General features: G+C 43.6%; 1 protein-coding gene across 2 annotated transcripts in view; it reads left to right on the forward strand.

Moving 5' to 3' along the window:
* The window catches only part of LOC145515662 (uncharacterized), a 29,845-nt gene extending 18,125 nt beyond the window's left edge, over positions 1-11,720 (forward strand). Inside the window, exons 4-7 of one of the 2 annotated variants that reach the window (XM_081516664.1) lie at positions 134-238; positions 964-3,009; positions 4,469-4,740; positions 5,413-11,720. In XM_081516664.1, the coding sequence (XP_081372790.1) occupies positions 1,241-3,009; positions 4,469-4,740; positions 5,413-11,543 (8,172 nt within the window). In that variant the 5' untranslated portion in view covers positions 134-238; positions 964-1,240 and the 3' untranslated portion in view covers positions 11,544-11,720. Of the gene's footprint in view, positions 1-133; positions 3,010-4,468; positions 4,741-5,412 lie in introns of both variants that reach the window. The other variant, XM_081516663.1, reaches the window with a different exon arrangement.
* The last annotated feature ends 9,430 nt before the right edge of the window (positions 11,721-21,150 follow it).

Raw genomic sequence — 21,150 nt, forward strand, 5'->3', positions numbered from 1 at the left:
GGATTGAATTCGGGCTCCCTGCATTGGGAGCACAGAGCCTTAGCCACTGGCCCACCAGGGAGGTCCATCTACCCCTCACATTGGGGAGTAGGCTTCCTCCATGGTGAGGCTTTCATCTCTCATCCTCTTCTAGGCAGTACTCTGGATACAGAAGAAAGCTGCAAAAATGGAAGGAGTGATAGAAAAGATAAAGTTCCATGTGATGGCTCAAGTGCCGCCCATCCAAGCAATGGTCCACGTAGGTCCCTATCACATATTAATTGCTTACTGTGATGATATGCGCCTGAGGCTCTTTGGGGATCACCATCAAGGGTTCACATCTCTGGGTATGGTCCCCTGTCGTTTCTCCATCAGCTGCCTCAGCTATGACTCAGAAACTGAGCTGCTTCTCTCTGGTACCCTGGGGGCTGTGGTCACCTGGTTTATCTTGCCAAACGGCAGGGGCCTGCAAATGGCCCAAACTGTGCCTATGCCTGGTGGTGAGCTTGTTCAGGGCTTTTCCCTGAATGGCCCCCCGGGCTCCCTGCTGGCTCATTGTGAGAATAAGGTGAGAGTCTTCACCCACCAAGGTCAGGGCCAGCTGGAAGAGGTGAAGAAGTTCACTCCCACCAACAGTGGCTCAACCATCACCTGCTCCTTCACTTGTTTATCTCAGGGCTACTTCTATGTTGGAAACAAGGATGGAGAAATCCATGCTTGGGGTCTAGACCGAGGTAACTTCCTCCACAGCTTCCAGGCTCATTCCTCATCAGTGATATGTATCCAAAGCCGGTCCGAGACCTATACCTTACTAACAGCAGGCAGTGAAGGTGTAGTGAAGGAATGGAACCTTGCCTTTGGGAACTTGCTGCGGCAGCTGGATATTGATAAGAACATGCAGAGACTGCAGTTCATTGATAACAGCACCTTTTTCTGCCAGACTAACCACACTTTCTCATTGCATCACCTGCCCTACTTTTACAGCCTCTTCAATGTCTGTGGTTCTGCTCCCCAGGAGGTACGGCGGGTCTGCTGTGGCCATAATTGGACTCGGATCCTATGTGCCACTAAGGATGGTCTGTTGCGCTTCTTGTCTCCAGTAACAGGAGATCTCCTGGTTATCACCTGGCCTCTACTTATCGTGGATAATGCTGTGGCTTGGGCCTATGACTCACACAGAGAGGAGCTCTTTGTGGCAACAGATGGTTCAGAGGTGCTGGTGTTTGATGCAACACGCTCTCCTTGCACAGCCAAGTATCTTATGTGTCCTTCAGTAAGCCTTGGGGATAGAGTCAGATGCCTGGCCTATGGGCAGTACCGTTTGGGTAAGGGCCTTGTAGGACTGATGTTCAGTGGGCATGACAGCGGCACTGTGAGAATCCTCTCCCACTACAGTTGTGCCCGAGTAGCAAAGATTCTTCACTCTGGGGCAGTCCTGGCATTGTCTACCCTGGAGGGTCCCCAGGAGTACTCCTTGCTCTGTTCCTATGGCATGGATAATACTGTATACCTGACAGAAGCTGTGCTGCAGGGAGACAGGGTAGTCCTGCAGCCTGTCACCAAAATTCTCTGTGTTTGCCCCCTAAAACACGTGATACTCTTGCCAGATTCTGTGGGTGCCATCACCGAGAACCACCACTGGCATCTCTGGAGTTATCGTGACTCTCTGACATCTCCAGGATCAGAGCAGAGATCTGAGTTTAAAGAGACAAAATGCCTGCACCAGTGTGCCATCACTTCATTTGATGTTTGCCTTTCCCTGAAACTTTTTGTCACAGGGGGCATTGACGGCTCAGTCCGGATCTGGGACTTCCATGGGAAACTCATAACTGAGTTGGACTCTGCATTACATTTTGGCCCACTCTGCTTTGCCAATAACCGGGGTGACCTGCTTTTGACTTTCAACCAGAGTCTTTACCTGGTATCCTGCTTAAAACTGCTCCCTCTAGCCCAGCTGATTCACCTAACTCTCCTGAACAATGCAGATGACATACAAGAAGCCCCTAAACCCTTCCTGCCTAGCTTCTTCTTTTCATTCGAAAAAGTATTTGTACCCAAATTTGTCTACTTTGGTCAAGGGTCGCAGGAGTTATGGGGGCTAGAGGCCCTTGTTAACAAGCGGATGATTGCCTTTGACCATACTGTGCCCCATGTTGTGGAGAAAGAGAGGCCTAAGTCCTCTGTGATGCAGGAGGGACCCACACTGCATTTTTTTGAAGATAATTATACTGATTTTCCTACTCTTAATCCCAAGCGTGATCGTCCCCCATTCGTGATTCCTCCTCAGTTGCGACTGGCCGGCTGGGATGGGTTGAAACCCTACCAGATATTATGTCATTTCTTTGGTCAAGGGCGGCCTTGGCCCTTTCCTCCAGATGGCTACATCCCCAACTCAGTGATCCGTGCCCGTCTTTGGCCTGAGGGTACTCCCGTCTTCTTGCACTATGATCTCCATCTGTCCTACCAAGATAAGGACTGGGACATGACTGGACTCAGCAGAAGTCAGGCACTGTCACCTGTGACTTCAATAAAACAGAAAATCTCAAAGAGGAAACCAGGCCAAAAACCCATGCTGGGGAAACAAACTTTCTTTGAAATTCTCGTAAACTTGGCCAGTCAAAATTGGATGGGAAGAAAACTGGATGAAGGACTTATCAATACTATAATTGAGACCATCCTCAACCTCACAGTTTACTGTTCTATGGAGCAATACAAGACATATATCAATATCCTGGCACAGATTTTTGCCTCCCATCAAGTACCTCCAAGGTGGCACTCTGAGACTGCTTGTCGCCTCATAGAAGACACAACTCATTCCAATCCAGAGATCCGGGAGACAGCCTGGGAGGGACTGGAGAAGCTAGGCTTCATGAGCTGTCTCTTTGCGATTCCCCTGGCTATGGGATTGATGGACAGTGATAAAAATGTGCGGACTAAGGCCTTATACCTTATGGTAAGAGTCACGGGCATCCAAACTAAGAGCATGCTGATGGCTCTGCTGAAGAGACGAGACATTCTCCAGGAAATGCAGTAAGTCAGTAACCTTATTCCCTTCTGTCCCTTCTGGCTCCTAACCTTCAAAATCTGACTGCTGCCTTTCCTTTTCCACAACTCTTTTTCTGTTCTTTTCCTCTGCCTGTGTTCTTTGTTTCTGTTTGCTTTCCCCCCCAACACTGCCTATCCCTTACTGACTTAAAGGGAAAAACCACAACGTGAGAGTCGTGAGTTAAGCTTTATTTGGGGCAAAATGAGGATAATAGCCCAGGCTCCGACAGCATTTCAGATAGTTCTGAGAAAATGCTCCAAAGAGATGGGGGGGGGGAGGTGGGCGGGCAGGGGGAGGTCAATATATATGTGATTTTGGTGAAGGGGGAGTTCATACAATCAAGCACATATTTTTGCAGAAGGTTTCTGCTAGTCATGAGGAGCAGATGTCACCATGAAGGAATCTGGTGCTTTTCTAGATATGAGGAGATGCAAGAATTGGGCTCATACATTTAAAAGAATGAAATAATGCCATCTGCAGCAATATGGATGGACCTAGCAAGTGTCATACTGAGTGAAGTAAATCAGACAGAGAAGGAGAAATATCATATGACATCCCTTATATGTGGAATCTAAAAAGAAATGATACAAATGATCTTACTTACAAAACAGAAAGAGACTCACAGACTTAGAAAATGAACTTACGGTTGCCGGGTAGAAAGGATAGTTAGAGAGTTTGGGATGGTCATGTACACACTGCTGTATTTAAAATGGATAACCAACAAGGACCTATTGTATAGCACATGGAACTCTGCTCAATGTTATGTGGCAGCTTGAATGGGAGGGGGTTTGGGGAAGAATGGATATATGTATATGTATGACTGAGTCCCTTTGCTGTTCACCTGAAACTATCACAACATTGTTAATTGGCTATATCCTAATTAAAAATTAAAAGTTCAAAAAAGAAAAAAGAAGGAATTGGGCACAAAAAATCAGTTTCTGAAAATATCTATCTAAAGATCTGTTCTGCCAGTTTTTCCAGAGCACAGACTGCCTTATTCCTGATCTCCACCTCCTGAACACCCTTCAGGGTGTGTTGAAGGTCAACAGCCACAGTTGCACATGTAGAGGCAGATGGCAAGTGTCCTTGGCAAGTGGCAATTTGCAGTTGACACCCTCTTTTTCTGTCCATTGACTAGCCTGCTCTTCCATCATTTCCTCACTTCCTTAAGATTCCTCAAGGCTCAAGTCCCCGAATCTCCCAACCAAAGAAGCATCTTGGGTCACTCTGACTACTCTATTCCTTGCTGTTGTAGATTTTTACCTCTTTATCCATCTTTTACCTTGAACTACTCTGTCCTAGACGGTTACTTTAGCCCTGCCTCTTCCACTATCCTTAAGCCACTACCTCCTTTTCCTCTTCTTCCTTCTCCTCCTCCTTTTCCTCTAAATTTTCTTTTATTGATGGCTCAGTATAATCCTTGTTTTCCCTTGACTTTTGTAGGCAAGACTTTATTGGAGAAATCTCTCTGGACCAGCTGCTGGGAATTCGAGCTAGTGATATCCAGCACCTGCTTACTCAGGTGGAGCAGCAGTTAAATGAGAACCTGACCTTGTCCCACAGAGAGGAGAAACCTCCTTTGATTTTAGTTATATCAAGTGATCATGAACCTGAGGCCCCTGATGAACAAACACTCAAAATTTGGTCAGAACATCCAAAGATCACCAAACCAGAGCAAAGAATGACACATGTTACAGCAAAGAGCAAAAATCTCAGTATGTATGGGGTGACGTATAGGGTATATTTGGGGCCCACTTTAGGGCATGAAAAGGCAGGGTCAATAAGCTCAAGTTATATAAAAAGATACCAGTGGTGACAGACTTAAGTAAGGACTCTTTCACAGAAAGTAACCTTTCTGAGAAAGATCTACCCCATAACAAATTTGTTTTTATTGTTTAGTCACTAAGCTGTGTGTGACTCTTTTGCGACCCCATGGACTGTAGCCTGCCAGGCTCTTCTGTCCATGGGATTTCCCAGGCAAGATTACTGGAGTGGGTTGCCATTCCCTTCTCCAAGAGATCTTCCCACAACAAACATCAAGGTCTCATTTCTTTGTGCTGTGCTGTCCTAACTCACTTCAGTCCTGTCCAACTCTTTGGGATCCTATGGATCCAGGCTCCTCTGTCCATGGGATTTCCCAGGCAAGAATATTAGAGTGAACTGCCATTTCCTTTTTTGGGGGATCTTCCCATAACAAATACTAAGGTCTTATTTCTTTAGGGATATGGAAGTTGGGATAAAACAGCAAGCACTTCTGGGCCATAAAGCTTTTGTTGCCTGTACTTTTTGTTACCTTTTACAGAAGTTCAGTGAACTAGGTGTGTCGGAGGATCTCACTCAGGACCTCTGTGTTTTTCTCAATTACTTTTCTCCCACTATCTCTGCAGTTAAAGAGAACATGAAAGTTTCCAGGAAGCAGAGAGAGAAAGAATTGAGCCCTGTGTTGGTGACTTTAGAGCATGAAGGTGAACAGAGAGAAGCCAAGAAATCAGATCAAATTGACATTCAGGATGTTGCCTCAGAGCCAGACCTGTCGCTAAGTATTTTCAGCCCAGTCACATCCAAAGAGGTTGCTGAATCAAAGGAGGTTGTGTTGGAGGCCACAAAAGTCACAGAACCCACAAAAGCCTTGGAGATCAAAAAAGCAGTGAAGGCCAGAGAGGCAGTGGAGGCCATGGGAGTTATGAAGGCCATAGATCAACAGCACATGAGAGATTATGGAGAAGTGATCCCTAAGGCACAGAGACAAGAAAACCTGAAAAGGCTTTGGGAAAGAGCAATGAAAAAAAGCCATGACAAAGTAGGTGTGAAGTTGAAAGAGAAGAGAAAATTGAAGGAAATTCCAGAAACAATTGCAGAAGAGCCCAAGAAAGAGGTTATACAGGTTGCTGAGCAAGAAGATGCAACAAAGATATTAAGAAAGGGTGGTCATGGTTTGTCTGGGATGCCTGGCCGTACAACCAAACCAGAAACCAGATCTTGGCGGGATGACATTTGCAATCTTGTGACCTCAAGGATAGCAAGTTCCGATCCAGGAATGTTAAGGGATCTGAGTCAAGAGTTGGTGAACTGGGCTCAGGCAATACTTGCTCCCCAAGAGCCCAGCTGGGATCTCTTCCAGGAGATTTGTCCTCTTTTAAAGGACTCATCAGAACTAGGTGACATGGAGATGGAAGAAACACCTGTTATAACAGAAGTGGTTACAGAGGTTGTCAAGGAAGAAAAGACAGTAGGACCCGGAGAACAAGAAGAACAAAGAGCTAAAAAAATGTTAAAGAAAGCCAAGGCATCTTCTAAAGTCAAGAAAAACACAGTTGCTTACTTAGAAGATGACCAAGTATCAGACAAAAGGAGATTCCAAAAAGTAAAGACACTAGTTATGCAAAAAGGGAAAACAACTGGGGAAGCAAGAAAACTGAGTAAGCAGGATTTGAAATTAATGCAAGGAAAAGAGAAACTGACCGAGGACAAGAAATCGATCCTTCAAAAAGAAAAAAGAGCTGAGGAGGAAGAAATATCACCCACCTCACAAAAGAAGTTAACCAAGGCAGAGCAGAAGTTAGTCCAAGGAGAAAGGAAGGGAACTGAGAAAGAAGAGGAACTACTAGGAAAAGGAAAGAGAGTGAACTGGAAAGGGGGAAAGGTCACCCCGGGACAAAGGACATGGTACCGGCAGAAGGTTATGCTGGACCACAAAGAAGGCAGGCAGGCCCAGGAAGAAGGGTTGCCTGTCTGGGAAGAGAGGGAGTTGTTCCACGAAGAGGAGGAGCTGATGGAGGAAGAGGAGGAGCTGATGGAGGAAGAGGAGGAGCTGATGGAGGAAGAGGAGGAGGAGCTGATGGAGGAAGAGGAGGAGCTGATGGAGGAAGAGGAGAAAGAGAAGCTGGGCAAGGAAGAGAAGGAGTTGAGTGAGGAAGACGGGGAGCTGAGAAAGGAATTGGAAGTGCTGGGTAAGGAACTGGAGACACTGATTGAGGCACTGAAGGAGCTCAATGAGGAAATGGAGGAGCTGGGTGAGGAAGAGGAGGAGCTGGCCCAGGAGAAGGAGGATATAATCCAGCACCTAGAGAAACAAATTGAAAAAATGATGAAAAACTATCGCAAAATAAAGAAACACACGGGGGAAATGGAGAAACATGATGAGGAAGAGGCCTGGGAAAGGGAAAAATTGGCCCAGGAAGAGGAACATTTGTCTAAAGAAGAGGAAAGACTGTTTAGGAAAGAGGGAAAACGGACATTAAAAAGACACAGCTTGGTAGAGCGAGAGATTAAGTTGATCAGAGAAAAGAAGAAATCGTTCATGATAGAGAAGAAAGAGGCCCATAAAAAGAAACAAATCCAAGAAAAGGAAAAGCAAGTTGAGAAACAGGAGAAAGTAGACCAGAAGGATAGGCAGGCTAAGGAAAAGGAGGAAGATGCCAAGGACAAACAATTAGCCAGGAAAAGACAGAAACTGAGCCAAAAAGAGGAGGAAATGTTTGGAGAAAAGGAGAAACTGTCACAACAAGAAGTTAAACAGATCCAGAAAAGGGCAAGCAAAGCTTGGGGAAAGGAGGGAGGGGCCCAGACAGTGGAGAAAATAACCAAGAAAAAGAGACGACAGATCTCAGGGAAAAAAGTGGACCTAGGAGAGAAGGGAGAGGCTGAGGAAATGGAGAGACTGTCACTGAAAGAAGAGAAACAGGCCCAGGAAGGAAAGAGATGGGATCAGAAAAAGGAAAAATTGACTCCAAAAGTACAGAAAGCAGCAGAGGAAAAACCCCAACTAGCCAGAGAAAAAATGAAACTGGTCTCAGAAGAGAAAAGTAGAGAGAAAATTGAGAAAGCATCCCCAAAAGAAGGGAAATGGGTCATGGAAAATGAGAAGAAAGCTATGAAACAAGAGAAACGGGTCATGGAAAAAGAGAAGAAAATCAGCAAGGAAAAAAAACAATGGGCCCACAAAGAAGAACTAGCCCTACCAGAGGAGAAACAGGCCCAGAAAGAGAGAATATGGGGTCAGAAAGAGAGTGAGCCAAGAAAACAATGGGCCTGGAGACAAGAGAAATTGTCCCGAGAAGAGAAGAAACAAGCCAGTGAAATGGAGGGAAAGTCCCAGCAAAGACAGGCAAGGGCTTTGGAGAAAAGACTGACTCAGGAAGGCAGTATTCTTGGCAAAGAAGAGAGGCATATTGCTGAGAAAGAAAGGGCAATAGCCAGGGAAGGAATTGGTGTAACTAAGAGACAGGAAAAAGCAACTCAAGAAGAGAAAGAAATTACTGAAGAAGGTACACTGTCTGATGAAGAGGAGAAACTGGCCTATGACGTTAGGGCCAAGGAGATGGGTGTTGCTAAGGAAGAAAAGAAAAGAATCCAAGAGGAGAGTATACAGGTAATGAGGAAACTAGATATGGGGATGGGGATTAGTTCTGAAGGAAGAAAGACTAGTTCCAGAGAAAAAGATATAAGGAAGAAAGAGAGTCATCTGATGAGGATCCTGGCTAAAACAATTAGAGAAATGAGTAGAGTGCCATTGAGAGAAACGGGAATACCTGAGGAAGATCAACTGTTTTCTATGGAAATGAGTGAAACTGATGGCCAGAGGTGGGAATTGTCTAAAGAGCCGGAGGAAATAACCAGAGAAGAGAAGCAGCTGGTTCAGAAAGAGAGAAAACTAGAAGACGACAGACTAGCTACTGAAAAGAGAGTACAGACCGATGAAGAGAGCTTGGAGGAAGACCAAAGGTTATTAGAGAAGGTCCAGGAAAATATACTATTAGATAAAACCCAGGTAGACAGTATGTTAAAGGAGGCCCAGCAGCAAAATCTGTTAGGGAAAAAGCAGCTGAAGAAGCTTCTAAAGTTAATCAAGGAGAAGAAACCAGAAAAGACCCAGGTAAAGTGGTTATTAGAGAATATCAGAGACATACTATTTGAAGGCTTATCAGAGAGTTTGATTGAGAAGGAAGTGGAAGCTCCAACTAAGAAGAGGATAGACGAGGAGAGGCTCATTGAAGGAGAGGAGGAGGAGGAGGAGATTCTGCCCAAGAAAGAGAAAGGGAAATACCTGATGAAGAAGAAGGAAAAGAAAGTAAGCCTGAGTGAAGAGGAATCAGAGGAGAGCTTGGCTGGGAAGCATAAGAAAAAGAGTTCAACCCAAATAAGGAAAAAGGAAAAGAAACTGACTCAGGAGAAAGAGAAGCTGAGTAAGAAGGAAAAAGAGGGCCTACATGAGGAAGAGATGGAGCCCCTCAGCAAGGAGGAATGTGGGGACCCACACAGGGAGAAGGAGGAGGAGGACCTCAGTGAGGAGGAGGAGAGCCGAAGTGAGGAGGAGAGTGTGAGTGAAGAGGAAGAGAGCCTGAGTGAGGAGGAAAAGGGGCTGAGTGGGAAGGAGAAGAGTGTGAGTGAAAAAGAGAAGAGTCTGAGTAAGAAAGAGAAGGCTCTGAGTGAGAAGAGTCTGAGTGAGAAGGAGGAGGAAGAAAAAAAACTGGAGAAGACAGAGAAAAAAGAGGAGGAAAAGAAGGCAAGACAGAAGGATGAGGAGAGTATGAGTAAAGAGAAGGAAAAGCCGAGAAGACTTACAGAGGCGATGCTCCCAGTAAAGCAGAGAGTATGGAAAACGGAGCTCCCAAAGGAAGGAGTGAACTTATTGAAGCCAGTGATAGTAAGTGAGGTTCTTGCTGAGAAAAGGGAGGACACAGCTAAGGAAGAAATGGCTCCTAAAAAAGACAGATTGTTTTATGGACAGGTAAGTCCCCCAGTTAGGGATAAGGCTATGTGGCCAACAATTATGAAGAGCCCCCTCAAAACACCATTTCCTGTAGCCCTGGGAAAAGAAAAGGGAATGCTCCTGGAAGTGTTAGGGGATCGTTTCGATTTGGAAGGACAGGAAAGTCAACTTCTTAAAGCACACCCAGTGACAATGTCATGGGGAAGACGGGAGGATGTGCTCTTGGAGAAAGGCAGGGGCATGTTTTTACAAGTCATGGGAACAGAGATCCAGACCCCAAAAGGCCTCCACAGGCCAAAGTCCCACTTACCTGAAATTATCAGAGAACCACAGAAACCTGAATGCAGGCCCAAAGACAGCATATGGAAGTGGTTCTTAAAGTCTCAGGATTCTCAAACCCCTGTCCCAACCCCAACCCCAACCCCAGCTCCAGCCCCAGCCATGTACCCATCCCTTACCTCTATGCCAGCTAAAAGGCTTGATTCCCCAGATGAGGACTGGATTAGTAATGCCTTAATAAGACTGGAAGCAGGAGAACAACTTTCAAGAGACAGTTTCCATAGACTGAGCCAACTCCTCAAGCACCTCACTTCAAAGGGATATTTGAAACAGACACATCTGTACAATCTTAAAGCTGTGGCTAAACGCCTCCAGCAGAACCTACAGGTAGGCCACAGAGATATATCACGATGCTATAAAGATGCTTTGAGCCCAGTATACATAAAAGCGATCCCTCCAATCAGAAGGAAAGAAATGGAAAGCTGGGGAGAGCCATTCCCTACCCATGAGCCAGTGTTACTGTCAGCTACTAACAGGACTCAGACCACACAGGATCTCAGTTGGTATCCCTTAGCTGAGTCCTATAGGAAGGAGCAGGTACAGCAGTTATCCACTGCTGTCAAGAAGTTAAAGCACCTTTATCAAACCAGAGAGGATGTTCCTACAGCTGTCTATCCCTCTGTGGATAAAGAGTCCTTGGACATCCGAGCCTTGGGGAGAAGAGGTGAGCTCCCCACATTTCACAAGGCAAAGTCCTGGCCCATCCCTACACCATTACCATCAATGACCTACAGGGGTCAAGACCCAAAGGCTCTAACTTGGCTTCTTTTAGGAGAGCCTTACAGGAGTGCATGGGCACAGCAGTTATCCCATGTTCTCCAAGAGATGGGAATGCAACGCTTTCATCCTGCTGCAAGAGACATTTTCACAGGTGCCCATGCTTCTGTGGAAAAACAAACTCTGGCACTGATGTTTCAGAACGATCTCAGGGCTCTGAAGGGTGAAGGCAGGGCCCTCAAGCTGCCCCAGCTGGAAAAGAAGGCACAGCCTGTCTCTAAAGACAAGGAAGAGCTCCCTCAATGGGAGACGTTTGTGGCCTTGTACCATGTTCTGCGGATGTTGCAGAAGCGATATGCAAGAGACAGTGCTGCGTGGATGGAACAGTTCAACCGTCTCATGGATTTGTACCAGCTCAAGTCCCCCCGAATCCAGAGGCTGCTACTGGAGTTGCTGCAGAGAAAGAGACTCCAACCACAACAGACCATCTACGAAGAGGCTGCAAGGATCAAAGAGTTGGTGCCTGGTGAACGGTTACTCTGTGACCTGTTGTGTGGTAGTTCTCGTGCCCCTGCAGGTCCCCTTGAGTTTCAGAATGTTATACCCTTGCCTGGGCGGAACAGAGTGCACACTATCCAACCCACGGGCATTGCCCAGTATGGATTCTTAGAACTTGCCTGGAAAAGTCTACCAAAAGTCAATCCTTACCGTAGGGAGAGGCTGCCCAACATCCCTACACCTACTCTCTGATTTGGTCGACTATTAAGACTCTGGGGTCTTACTGGAAAATAAGACCTGGCCACAGGTTTTAAGCCTCCTTACCTGGTACCCACTTTAAGGTGAGGCTGGACATGGACTCCTTTTCATTCAGCTCCAGAAACCTATTAATACATACTAAATAAAATGATGTTTCTCATTTGTAACAAATTTGTTGTTGCTCAGTCGCTAAGTTGTGTCTGACTCTTCGAGACCCCATGGACTGCAGCACTCCAGGCTTCTTTGTCCATCACTATCTCCTGGTGTTTGCTTAAACTCATGTCCATTGAGTCAATGATGCTATCTACCCATTTCATCCTCTGCTGCCTTCTCCTTCTCTTGCCTTCAATCTTTCCCAGCATCAGTGTCTTTTCCAATGAGTTGGCTCTTTGCATCAGCTGGCCAAAGGACTGGAGCTTCAGCTTCAGCATCAGACCTTCCAATAAATATTCAGGGTTCATTTCCTTTAGGATTGACTGGTTTGTCCTCCTTGCAGTCCAAGGGACTCTCAAGAGTCTTCTCCAGTACCACAATTGGAAAGCATCAATTCTTTGGCATTCAGCCTTCTTTATGGTCCAACTCTCATATCCGCACATGACTACTGGAAAAACCATAGCTTTGACCATATGGACCTTTGTCAGCGAAGTTATGTCTTTGCTTTTTAATATGGTGTCTAGGTTTGTCATAGCTTTCCTTCCAAAGAGCATCTTTCAATTTCATGGCTGCAGTCACTGTCCACAATGATTTTGAAACCCAAGAAAATAAAATCTAACAAATACTTTGGCTTATCTTTTCCTCCCTATGCCTAGAATCCCCTAAAAAGTAGACAGGAAAAAACAAACAAACCTTTGTCCAAAGAGAAGCAAAAGGCAAAGGAGAAAAGGAAAGATACCCATCTGAATGCAGAGTTCCAAAGAACAGCAAGGAGAGATAAGAAAGCTTTCCTCAGTGATCAATGCAAAGAAATAGAGGAAAACAATTGAATGGGAAAGACTAGAGATCTTCAAGAAAATTACAGATACTAAGGGAACTTTTCATGTAAAGATGGACACAATAAAGGACAGAAATGGTATGGACCTAATAGAAGCAGGAGATATTAAGAAGAGGTGGCAAGAATACACAGAACTGTACAAAAAAGATCTTCACAACACAGACAATCATGATGGTGTGATCACTCACCTAGAGTGAAGTGACATCCTGGAATGTGAAGTCAAGTGGGGCTTGGAAGCATCACTACGAACAAAGCTAGTGGAGGTGATGGAATTCCAGCTGAGCTATTTCAAATGCTAAAAGATGATGCTGTTAAAGTGCTGCACTCAATATGCCAGCAAATCTGGAAAACTGAGCAGTGGCCACAGGACTGGAAAAGGTTTTCATTCCAATTCAGTTTCATTCCATTCAGTTTTCATTCCAATCCCAAAGAAAGGCTATGCCAAAGAATGCTCAAACTACCGCACAATTGCACTCATCTCACATGCTAGCAAAGTAATGCTTAAAATTCTCCAAGCCAGGCTTCAACAATATGTGAACTGTGAACTTCCCGATGTTCAAGCTGGATTTAGAAAAGGAAGAACCAGAGATGAAATTGCCAACATCTGCTGGATCATCGAAAAAGCAAGAGAGTTCCAGAAAAACATCTAGTTCTGCTTTATTGACTATGCCAAAGCCTTTGACTGTGTGGATCACAACAAACTGTGGAAAATTCTTCAAGAGATGGGAATACCAGACCATCTTATCTGCCTCCTGAGAAATCTGTATAACTGTTGTCAAGAAGCAACACTTAGAACTGGACATGGAACAGACTGGTTCCAAATAGGAAAAGGAGTACGTCAAGGCTGTATATTGTCACCCTGCATATTTAACTTATATGCAGAGTACATCATGAGAAATGCTGGGCTGGATGAAGCACAAGCTGGAATCAAGATTGCTGGGAGAAATATCAATAACCTCAGATATGCAGATGACACCACCCTAATAGCAGAAAGTGAAGAACTAAACAGCCTCTTGATGAAAGTGAAAGAGGAGAGTAACAAGTTGGCTTAAAATTCAACATTCAGAAAACTAAGATCATGGCATCTGGTCCCATCACTTCATGGCAAATAGATGGGGAAACGGAAACAGTAAGAGACTTTCTTTTCTTGGGCTCCAAAATCACCGCAGATGGTGACTGCAACCATGAAATTAAAAGATGCTTGCTCCTTGAAAGAAAAGCTATGACCAACCTAGGCAGCATATTAAAAAGCAAAGACATTACATTGTCAAGAAAGGTCCGTCTAGTCAAAGCTATGGTTTTTCCAGTAGTCATGTATGGATGTGAGAGTTGGACTATAAAGAAAGCTGAGCACCAAAGAATTGATGCTTTTGAACTGTGGTGTTGGAGAAGACTCTTGAGTGTCCTTTGGACTGCAAGGAGATCCAACCAGTCCATCCTAAAGGAAATCAGTCCTGAATATTCATTGGAAAGACTGACGCTGAAGCTGGAACTCCAAACTTTGGCCACCTGATGTGAAGAACTAACTCATTTGAAAAGACCTTGATGCTGGGAAAGATTGAAGGCAGGAGAAGGGGACAACAGAGGATGAGATGGTTGGATGGCATCACTGACTCAATGGACATGAGTTTGAGTAAACTCCAGGAGTTGGTGATAGACAGGGAGGCCTGGCGTGCTGCAGTCCATGGGGTCGCAAAGAATCGGACACCACTGAGCAACTGAACTGAATTGAAGAGGGACCAGTTTTCCATTCAGTGGGCTACATCCTTTGGAGGGCAGGGGCCAGTGTTTGATCACTTTTCGACAGGAAAGCCTGTCCTGCACTCAAATTCTTTGGTTGTAATTTCCTTTCCTCAAGAGATCTTGGAGGGAGTGCTTGGTACAGGTGGACTTTTGTTTATTTAGTTTTAATATGAGAGGAAGGAAAAGAGACCCACAATTTTGTCCCTTTATAAATGTTGTTTTTAAAAGATTTATTCATGGTTGTGCTGCGTCTTCATTGCTGCACGTGGGTTTTCTCAAGTTGCAGCAAGTGGGGGCTACTCTCTAGTTTTGATATGTTGGCTTCTCTTTCTGTGGAGCACAGGCTTTAGGCACGCTGGTTTCAGTATTTGCAGCAGGAGGACTCAGTAGTGGTGGCTTAGTTGCTCCACGGCATGTGGGATCTTCCCGGACCAGGGATCGAACCTGTGTCTCCTGCCTTGACAGGCAGATTCTTTACCACTGAGCCACCATGGAAGCCTAAACTTTGTTCTTGGCTTAAGTTCTTCAACATTTCTGATTCAGTGTTCTCATGTACATCACAGGGATAAAGAGTGAAATAATGGCTGTGTATCAATTTGAATTCAGAAGAACTCCAGCCCTTGCTTTTCCATTTATTAGTTCTTTAATCTTAGTTTTTGGTTTCCTCAAAGTAAAATGGTGACAATAATGTCTACCTAAGTGAAATGCTTAATTCAGTTCCTGGAATTCAGTCCTTTTCCTCTAACGGATAGCTATTTTTAATGAGATATAGTGTAGGGATAAAAATGTAGGTTCTAGATTCAAACCAGGATTTGAATCCCTGCCTTTCAATTTAACATGTAATCTCAAGCCAATGATTTCACTTCTCTAATCCTCAGTTTTATCATGTGCAAAAATGGGGCTCATTATGAGGTTCAAATGAGATCCTATGCCCATTTTAGCATACTGGGAGCACAGGAGAGGAACTGTAGGCTAGACGGGGGGACTGGAACCTCAAGAGAGATTAGAGGTACCTTGGGAAAAGGGACAGAGCTCAAGGAGAGGGCCAGCAAGAGCAAAGGAGATGCCAGAGCATGAAGGAGACGCTTAGAAGCTCAGTAGAAGATCTTGGGTGTAAGAATTATCAGAGTCCTCTGGGAGATGACCGATTCTAAGCAAAAGCTTGGAAGCCCAGGTGATCAGAAGCTTGAGTGCTTTGGGAAGAGACCCTGGAGCAGGAGTCAGATATCATGGGAGAGGTCTGGGAGTCCAAGATTTCTGGATATTGATTTTGCATCTTTTAACTTTCCTGAATTCATTTATCAATTCTAACTTTTTTTTTTTTTTTTGGTGGTGTCCTATATAATGCCGTATCATCTACAAAGAGGCATGGTTTTACTTATCTTCCAACTTCTCACAACATTTTATTACTTTTTCCTGCTTAATTGCTCTGGTTAAGACTCCCAGTACTCTGTTTAATAAAAGTAGTGTGAGTAGGCATCCTTGTCTTGTTCTTGATCTTAACAGGAAAACTTTTCAGTCTCTCACCATTGAGTACAATGTTAGCTGTAGGCTTCTCGTATATATCCTTTGTCATGTTGAGCTATGTCTCATCTATAACCACATTGTTTTATCATAAATAGATGCTGCATTTTGTCAAATGCTTTTCTTTTGCATCTACTGAGATGATCACATGATTTTTATTTTTCATTTTGTTAATGTGGTATATCACATCAATTGATTTGTGGATGTTGAACCATTCTCTTGTTCCTGGAATAAATCTCACTTGATCATGGTGTATACTTTGAATGTATTATATTCGGTTTGCTAACACTTTGTTGAGGATTTTTACATATATGACCATCAAGGATACTGACCTGTAATTTTCTTTTCTTGTAGTGTCTTTGTCTGGTTTTGGTATCAAGGCAACATTGGCTTCGTAAAATGAGTGTGGAAGTGTTCTCTCCTTTTCTATTTTTGAAGAATTTGGGAAGGACTGGTGTTACTTCCTCTTTAAATGCTTGGTAGAGGGACTGAAGAGCCTATTGATAAAGTGAAAGAGGAGAGTGAGAAAGCTGGCTTAAAACTCAGCATTCAAAAAACTAAGATTATGGCATCTGGTCCCATCACTTCATGGCAAATAGATGGGGAAACAATGAAAACAGTGACAGACTTTATTTTCTAAGGCTCCAAAATCACTGCAGGCGGTGACTGCAGCCATGGAATTAAAAGACGTTTGCTTCTAGGAAGAAAAGTTATAACAAACCTAGACAGCATATTAAAAAGCAGAGACATCACTTTGCCGACAAAGGTCTGTCTAGCCAAAGACATGGTTTTTCTAGTAGTCATGTATGTATGTGAGCTGCTGCTGCTGCTAAGTCACTTCAGTAGTGTCCAACTCTGTGCGACCCACAGACGGCAGCCCACCAGGCTCCTCTGTCCCTGAGGTTCTTCAGGCAAGAATACTGGAGTGGGTTGCCATTTCCTTCTCCAATGCATGCATGCGTGCTAAGTCGCTTCAGTCATGTCTGACTCTGTGCGACCCTGTGGACTGCTGTCCACGGGATTTTCTAGGCAAGAATACTGGAGTGGGTTGCCACTTCCTTCTCCAACGTATGTGAGAGTTGGACCATAAAGTAGGCTGAATGCTGAAGAATTGATGCTTTCGAATAGTGGTACTGGAGAAGACTCTTGAGAGTCTCTTGGACTGCAAGATCAAACTAGTCAATCCTAAAGGAAATCAATCCTGAATATTCATTGGAAGGACTGATGCTGAACCTGAAGCTCCAATCCTTTGGCCACCCGATGCGAAGGGCTGATTCACTGGAAAAGACCCTGATGCTGGGAAAGATTGAGGGCAGGAGGAGAAAGGGGTGATAGAGGATGATAGTTGGATGGCACCATTGACTCAATGGACATGAGTTTGAGCAAAATCTGAGAGATAGTGAAGGACAGGAAAGCCTAGTGTGCTACAGTTCATGGGGTTGCAAAGAGTTGGACACAACTGAGTGACTTAACAACAACAATGTATAATAATACATGTATTACATACTATGTATATAGTAACATGGAGAACTACCATGCTGACCTATTGCGGGCTTATTTTATTACAGAACTCAAATTATTCTGTCTTGTATTATATTTAATTCTAAAACCTAAACATGAAGATGGTGAAGAACAGGGAATTCTGGCGTGCTGCAGTCCATGGGGTCGCAAAGAGTCAGACACTACTGAGTGACTGAACAACAACAACAAAACATGTATGGGACAATGATGTTAACCATAAGATGGTGAATAACTGAATAGGATAGTGGATTCCCCAACTGCAACAAGTGGTTAGAGAAGTATAGGTTATAAGGGACAATCACACTGACATCACAGATGGTGGGCTGACAATGCATAACTTGTAATTTCCATGAATCATTCTTATTTGACAGATAACAGTTCTTTTATAGGGCTGAATACCAACTATGCAAAAATACACAATATTTCATCAAAACCAATATGATTTGCTGCTGGCACTTTTTGACACTGCCAGAAAAAACAAGTGGAAGGTATTTCAAATGACTAATTTCTGACATTTATCTGGTTGGAAGTGTTTGAAAGTAGGTATCCTGATATTAAAAATGGTCAGGTAGGTGTGTTGAGGGGGTGGGAGAGAGGTTCTTTGTAGTATTAATATTAGAAAAGCTAATGAATATAGATCACAGATCAGGAAACTTGTTCTTAAAGGTCAAGAGTAAATGTTTTAGGCTTACAGGGCATACATTTTCTGTTGCAGCTTTAGATAATATGTAAGTGAATGAATATGGCTGTGTTCCAATAAAACTTTAGAAAAACAGGTGGCTGGTCCACAGGGCAATCGTTTGCTAACCTCTAACATTAGAAAGACCAGACTGGAGACATAAACACACTACCATGTGTAAAACAGATAGCTTAGTGGAAATCTGCAGTACAGAACAGGGAGCTCAGCTCAGTACTCTGTGATGACCTAGATGGGTGTGATGGTTGGGGGGTGAAAGAGAGATCCAAGAGGGAGGGGATACATGTATACACATAGCTGATTTGTTGTATAGCAGAAACACAACACTGCAAAGGAATTATCCTCTAATTATAAATAAATAAATAGAAAGTATTAGACTTGGATCAAGTGCTTCAAACTGGATCAAATCATTCAAAATTTAAAATCAAACAAGAATAGTTAAGTTTTGAATATTCTAGATAAATGATTTTTAATTACATAATTCTTTTGGTAGATTTCTAGTTTTAGTTGGTGGGTAATATATTTAGATTTTCTATGCTCAATTTAATTTAATTTATTAAATTATTATTTAATAATAATTAAATGATTATTAAATAATAATTAAATAAATAATTAAATAAATGGTTAAAAATTATTTAATTTCATGTAATTTAATTTAAAATTACAGAAAATTAGCTAATCTGATCACACAGACCACAGCCTTGTCTATCTCAATGAAACTAAGCCATGCCGTGTGGGGCCACCCAAGACGGATGGGTCATGGTGGAGAGGTTTGACAGACTGTGGTCCACTGGAGAAGGGCATGGCAAACCACTTCAGTATTCTTGCCTTGAGAACCCCATGAACAGTATGAAAAGACAAAAGGATAGGACACTGAAAGATGAACTCCCCAGGTCAGTAGGTGCCCAATATGCTAATGGAGATCAGTGGAGAAATAACTCCAGAAAGAATGATGGGATGGAGCCAAAGCAAAAATGATACCCAACTGTGGATATGACTGGTGATAGACGCAAAGTCCGATGCTGTAAAGAGCAATATTGCATAGGAACCTGGAATGTTAGGTCCATGAATCAAGGCAAACTGGAAGTGGTCAAACAGGAGATGGCAAGAGTGAACGTCAACATTCTAGGAATCAGCGAACTAAGATGGACTGGAATGGGTGAATTTAACTCAGATGACCATTATATCTACTACTGTGGGCAAGAACCCCTTAGAAGAAATGGAGTAGCCATCATGGTCAACAAAAGAGTCCAAAATGCAGTACTTGGATGCAATCTCAAAAACGACAGAATGATCTCTGTTTGTTTCCAAGGCAAACCATTCAATATCACGGTAATCCAAGTCTATGCCCCGACCAGTAACGCCGAAGAAGCTGAAGTTGAACGGTTCTATGAAGACCTACAAGACCTTCTAGAACTAACACCCAAAAAAGATGTCCTTTTCATTATAGGGGACTTGAATGCAAAAGTAGGAAGTCAAGAAACACCTGGCGTAACAGGCAAGTTTGGCCTTGGAGTACAGAATGTAGCAGGGCAAAGGCTAATAGAGTTTTGCCAAGAGAACGCACTGGTAATAGCAAACACCCTATTCCAACAACACAAGAGAAGACTCTACACGTGGATATCACCAGATGGTCAACACCGAAATCAGATGGATTATATTCTTTGCAGCCAAAGATAGAGAAGCTCTATACAGTCAGCAAAAACAAGACCAGGAGCAGACTGTGGCTCAGATCATGAACTGCTTATTGCCAAATTCAGACTTAAATTGAAGAAAGTAGGGAAAACCACTAGACCATTCAGGTATGACCTAGATCAAATCTCTTATGAGTATACAGTGGAAGTGACAAATAGATTTAAGGGACTAGACCTGATAGACAGTGTGCCTGATGAACTATGGACAGAGGTTCGTGACATTGTACAGGAGACAGGGATCAAGAAAATCCCCATGGAAAAGAAATGCAAAAAAGCAAAATGGCTGTCTGAGGAGGCCTTACAGATAGCTGGGAAGAGAAGAGAAGCGAAAAGCAAAGGAGAAAAGGAAAGATATTCTCATCTGAATGCAGAGTTCCAAAGAATAGCAAGGAGAGATAAGAAAGCCTTCCTCAGCGATCAGTGCAAAGAAATAGAGGAAAACAACAGATTGGGAAAGACTAGCGATCTCTTCAAGAAAATTAGAGATACCAAAGGAACATTTCATACAAAGATGGGCTCGATAAAGGACAGAAATGGTATGGACCTAACAGAAGCAGAAGATATTAAGAAGAGGTGGCAAGAATACACAGAAGAACTGTACAAAAAAGATCTTCACGACCCAGATAATCACGATGGTGTGATCACTCACCTAGAGCCAGACATCCTGGAATGTGAAGTCAAGTGGGCCTTAGAAAGCATCACTACGAACAAAGCTAGTGGAGGTGATGGAATTCCAGTTGAGCTATTTCAAATCCTCAAAGGTGATGCTGTAAAAGTGCTGCACTCGATATGCCAGCAAATCTGGAAAACTCAGCAGTGGCCACAGGACTGGAAAAGGTCAGTTTTCGTTCCAATCCCAAAGAAAGGCAATGCCAAAGAATGCTCAAACTACCGCACAATTGCACTCATCTCACATGCTAGCAAAGTAATGCTCAAAATTCTCCAAGGCAGGCTTCAGCAATACGTGAACCATGAACTTCCAGATGTTCAAGCTGGTTTTAGAAAAGGCAGAGGAACCAGAGATCAAATTGCCAATATCTGCTGGATCATCGAAAAAGCAAGAAAGTTCCAGAAAAACATCTATTTCTGCTTTATTGACTATGCCAAAGCCTTGACTGTGTGGATCACAATAAACTGTGGAAAATTCTGAAAGAGATGGGAATACCAGACCATCGGACCTGTCTCTTGAGAAACCTGTATGCAGGTCAGGAAGCAACAGTTAGAATTGGATATGGAACAACAGACTGGTTCCAAACAGGTAAAGGAGTCCGTCAAGGCTGTATATTGTCACCCTGCTTATTTAACTTATATCCAGAGTACATCATGAGAAATGCTGGGCTGGAAGAAACACAAGCTGGAGTCAAGATTGCTGGGAGAAATATCAATAACCTCAGATATGCAGATGACACCACTCTTATGGCAGAGAGTGAA

The sequence above is a fragment of the Giraffa tippelskirchi genome, chromosome 7 (assembly GCF_054371585.1).
Source record: "Giraffa tippelskirchi isolate mGirTip1 chromosome 7, T2T-mGirTip1v1.2.pri, whole genome shotgun sequence".
NCBI lineage: Eukaryota > Metazoa > Chordata > Mammalia > Artiodactyla > Giraffidae > Giraffa > Giraffa tippelskirchi.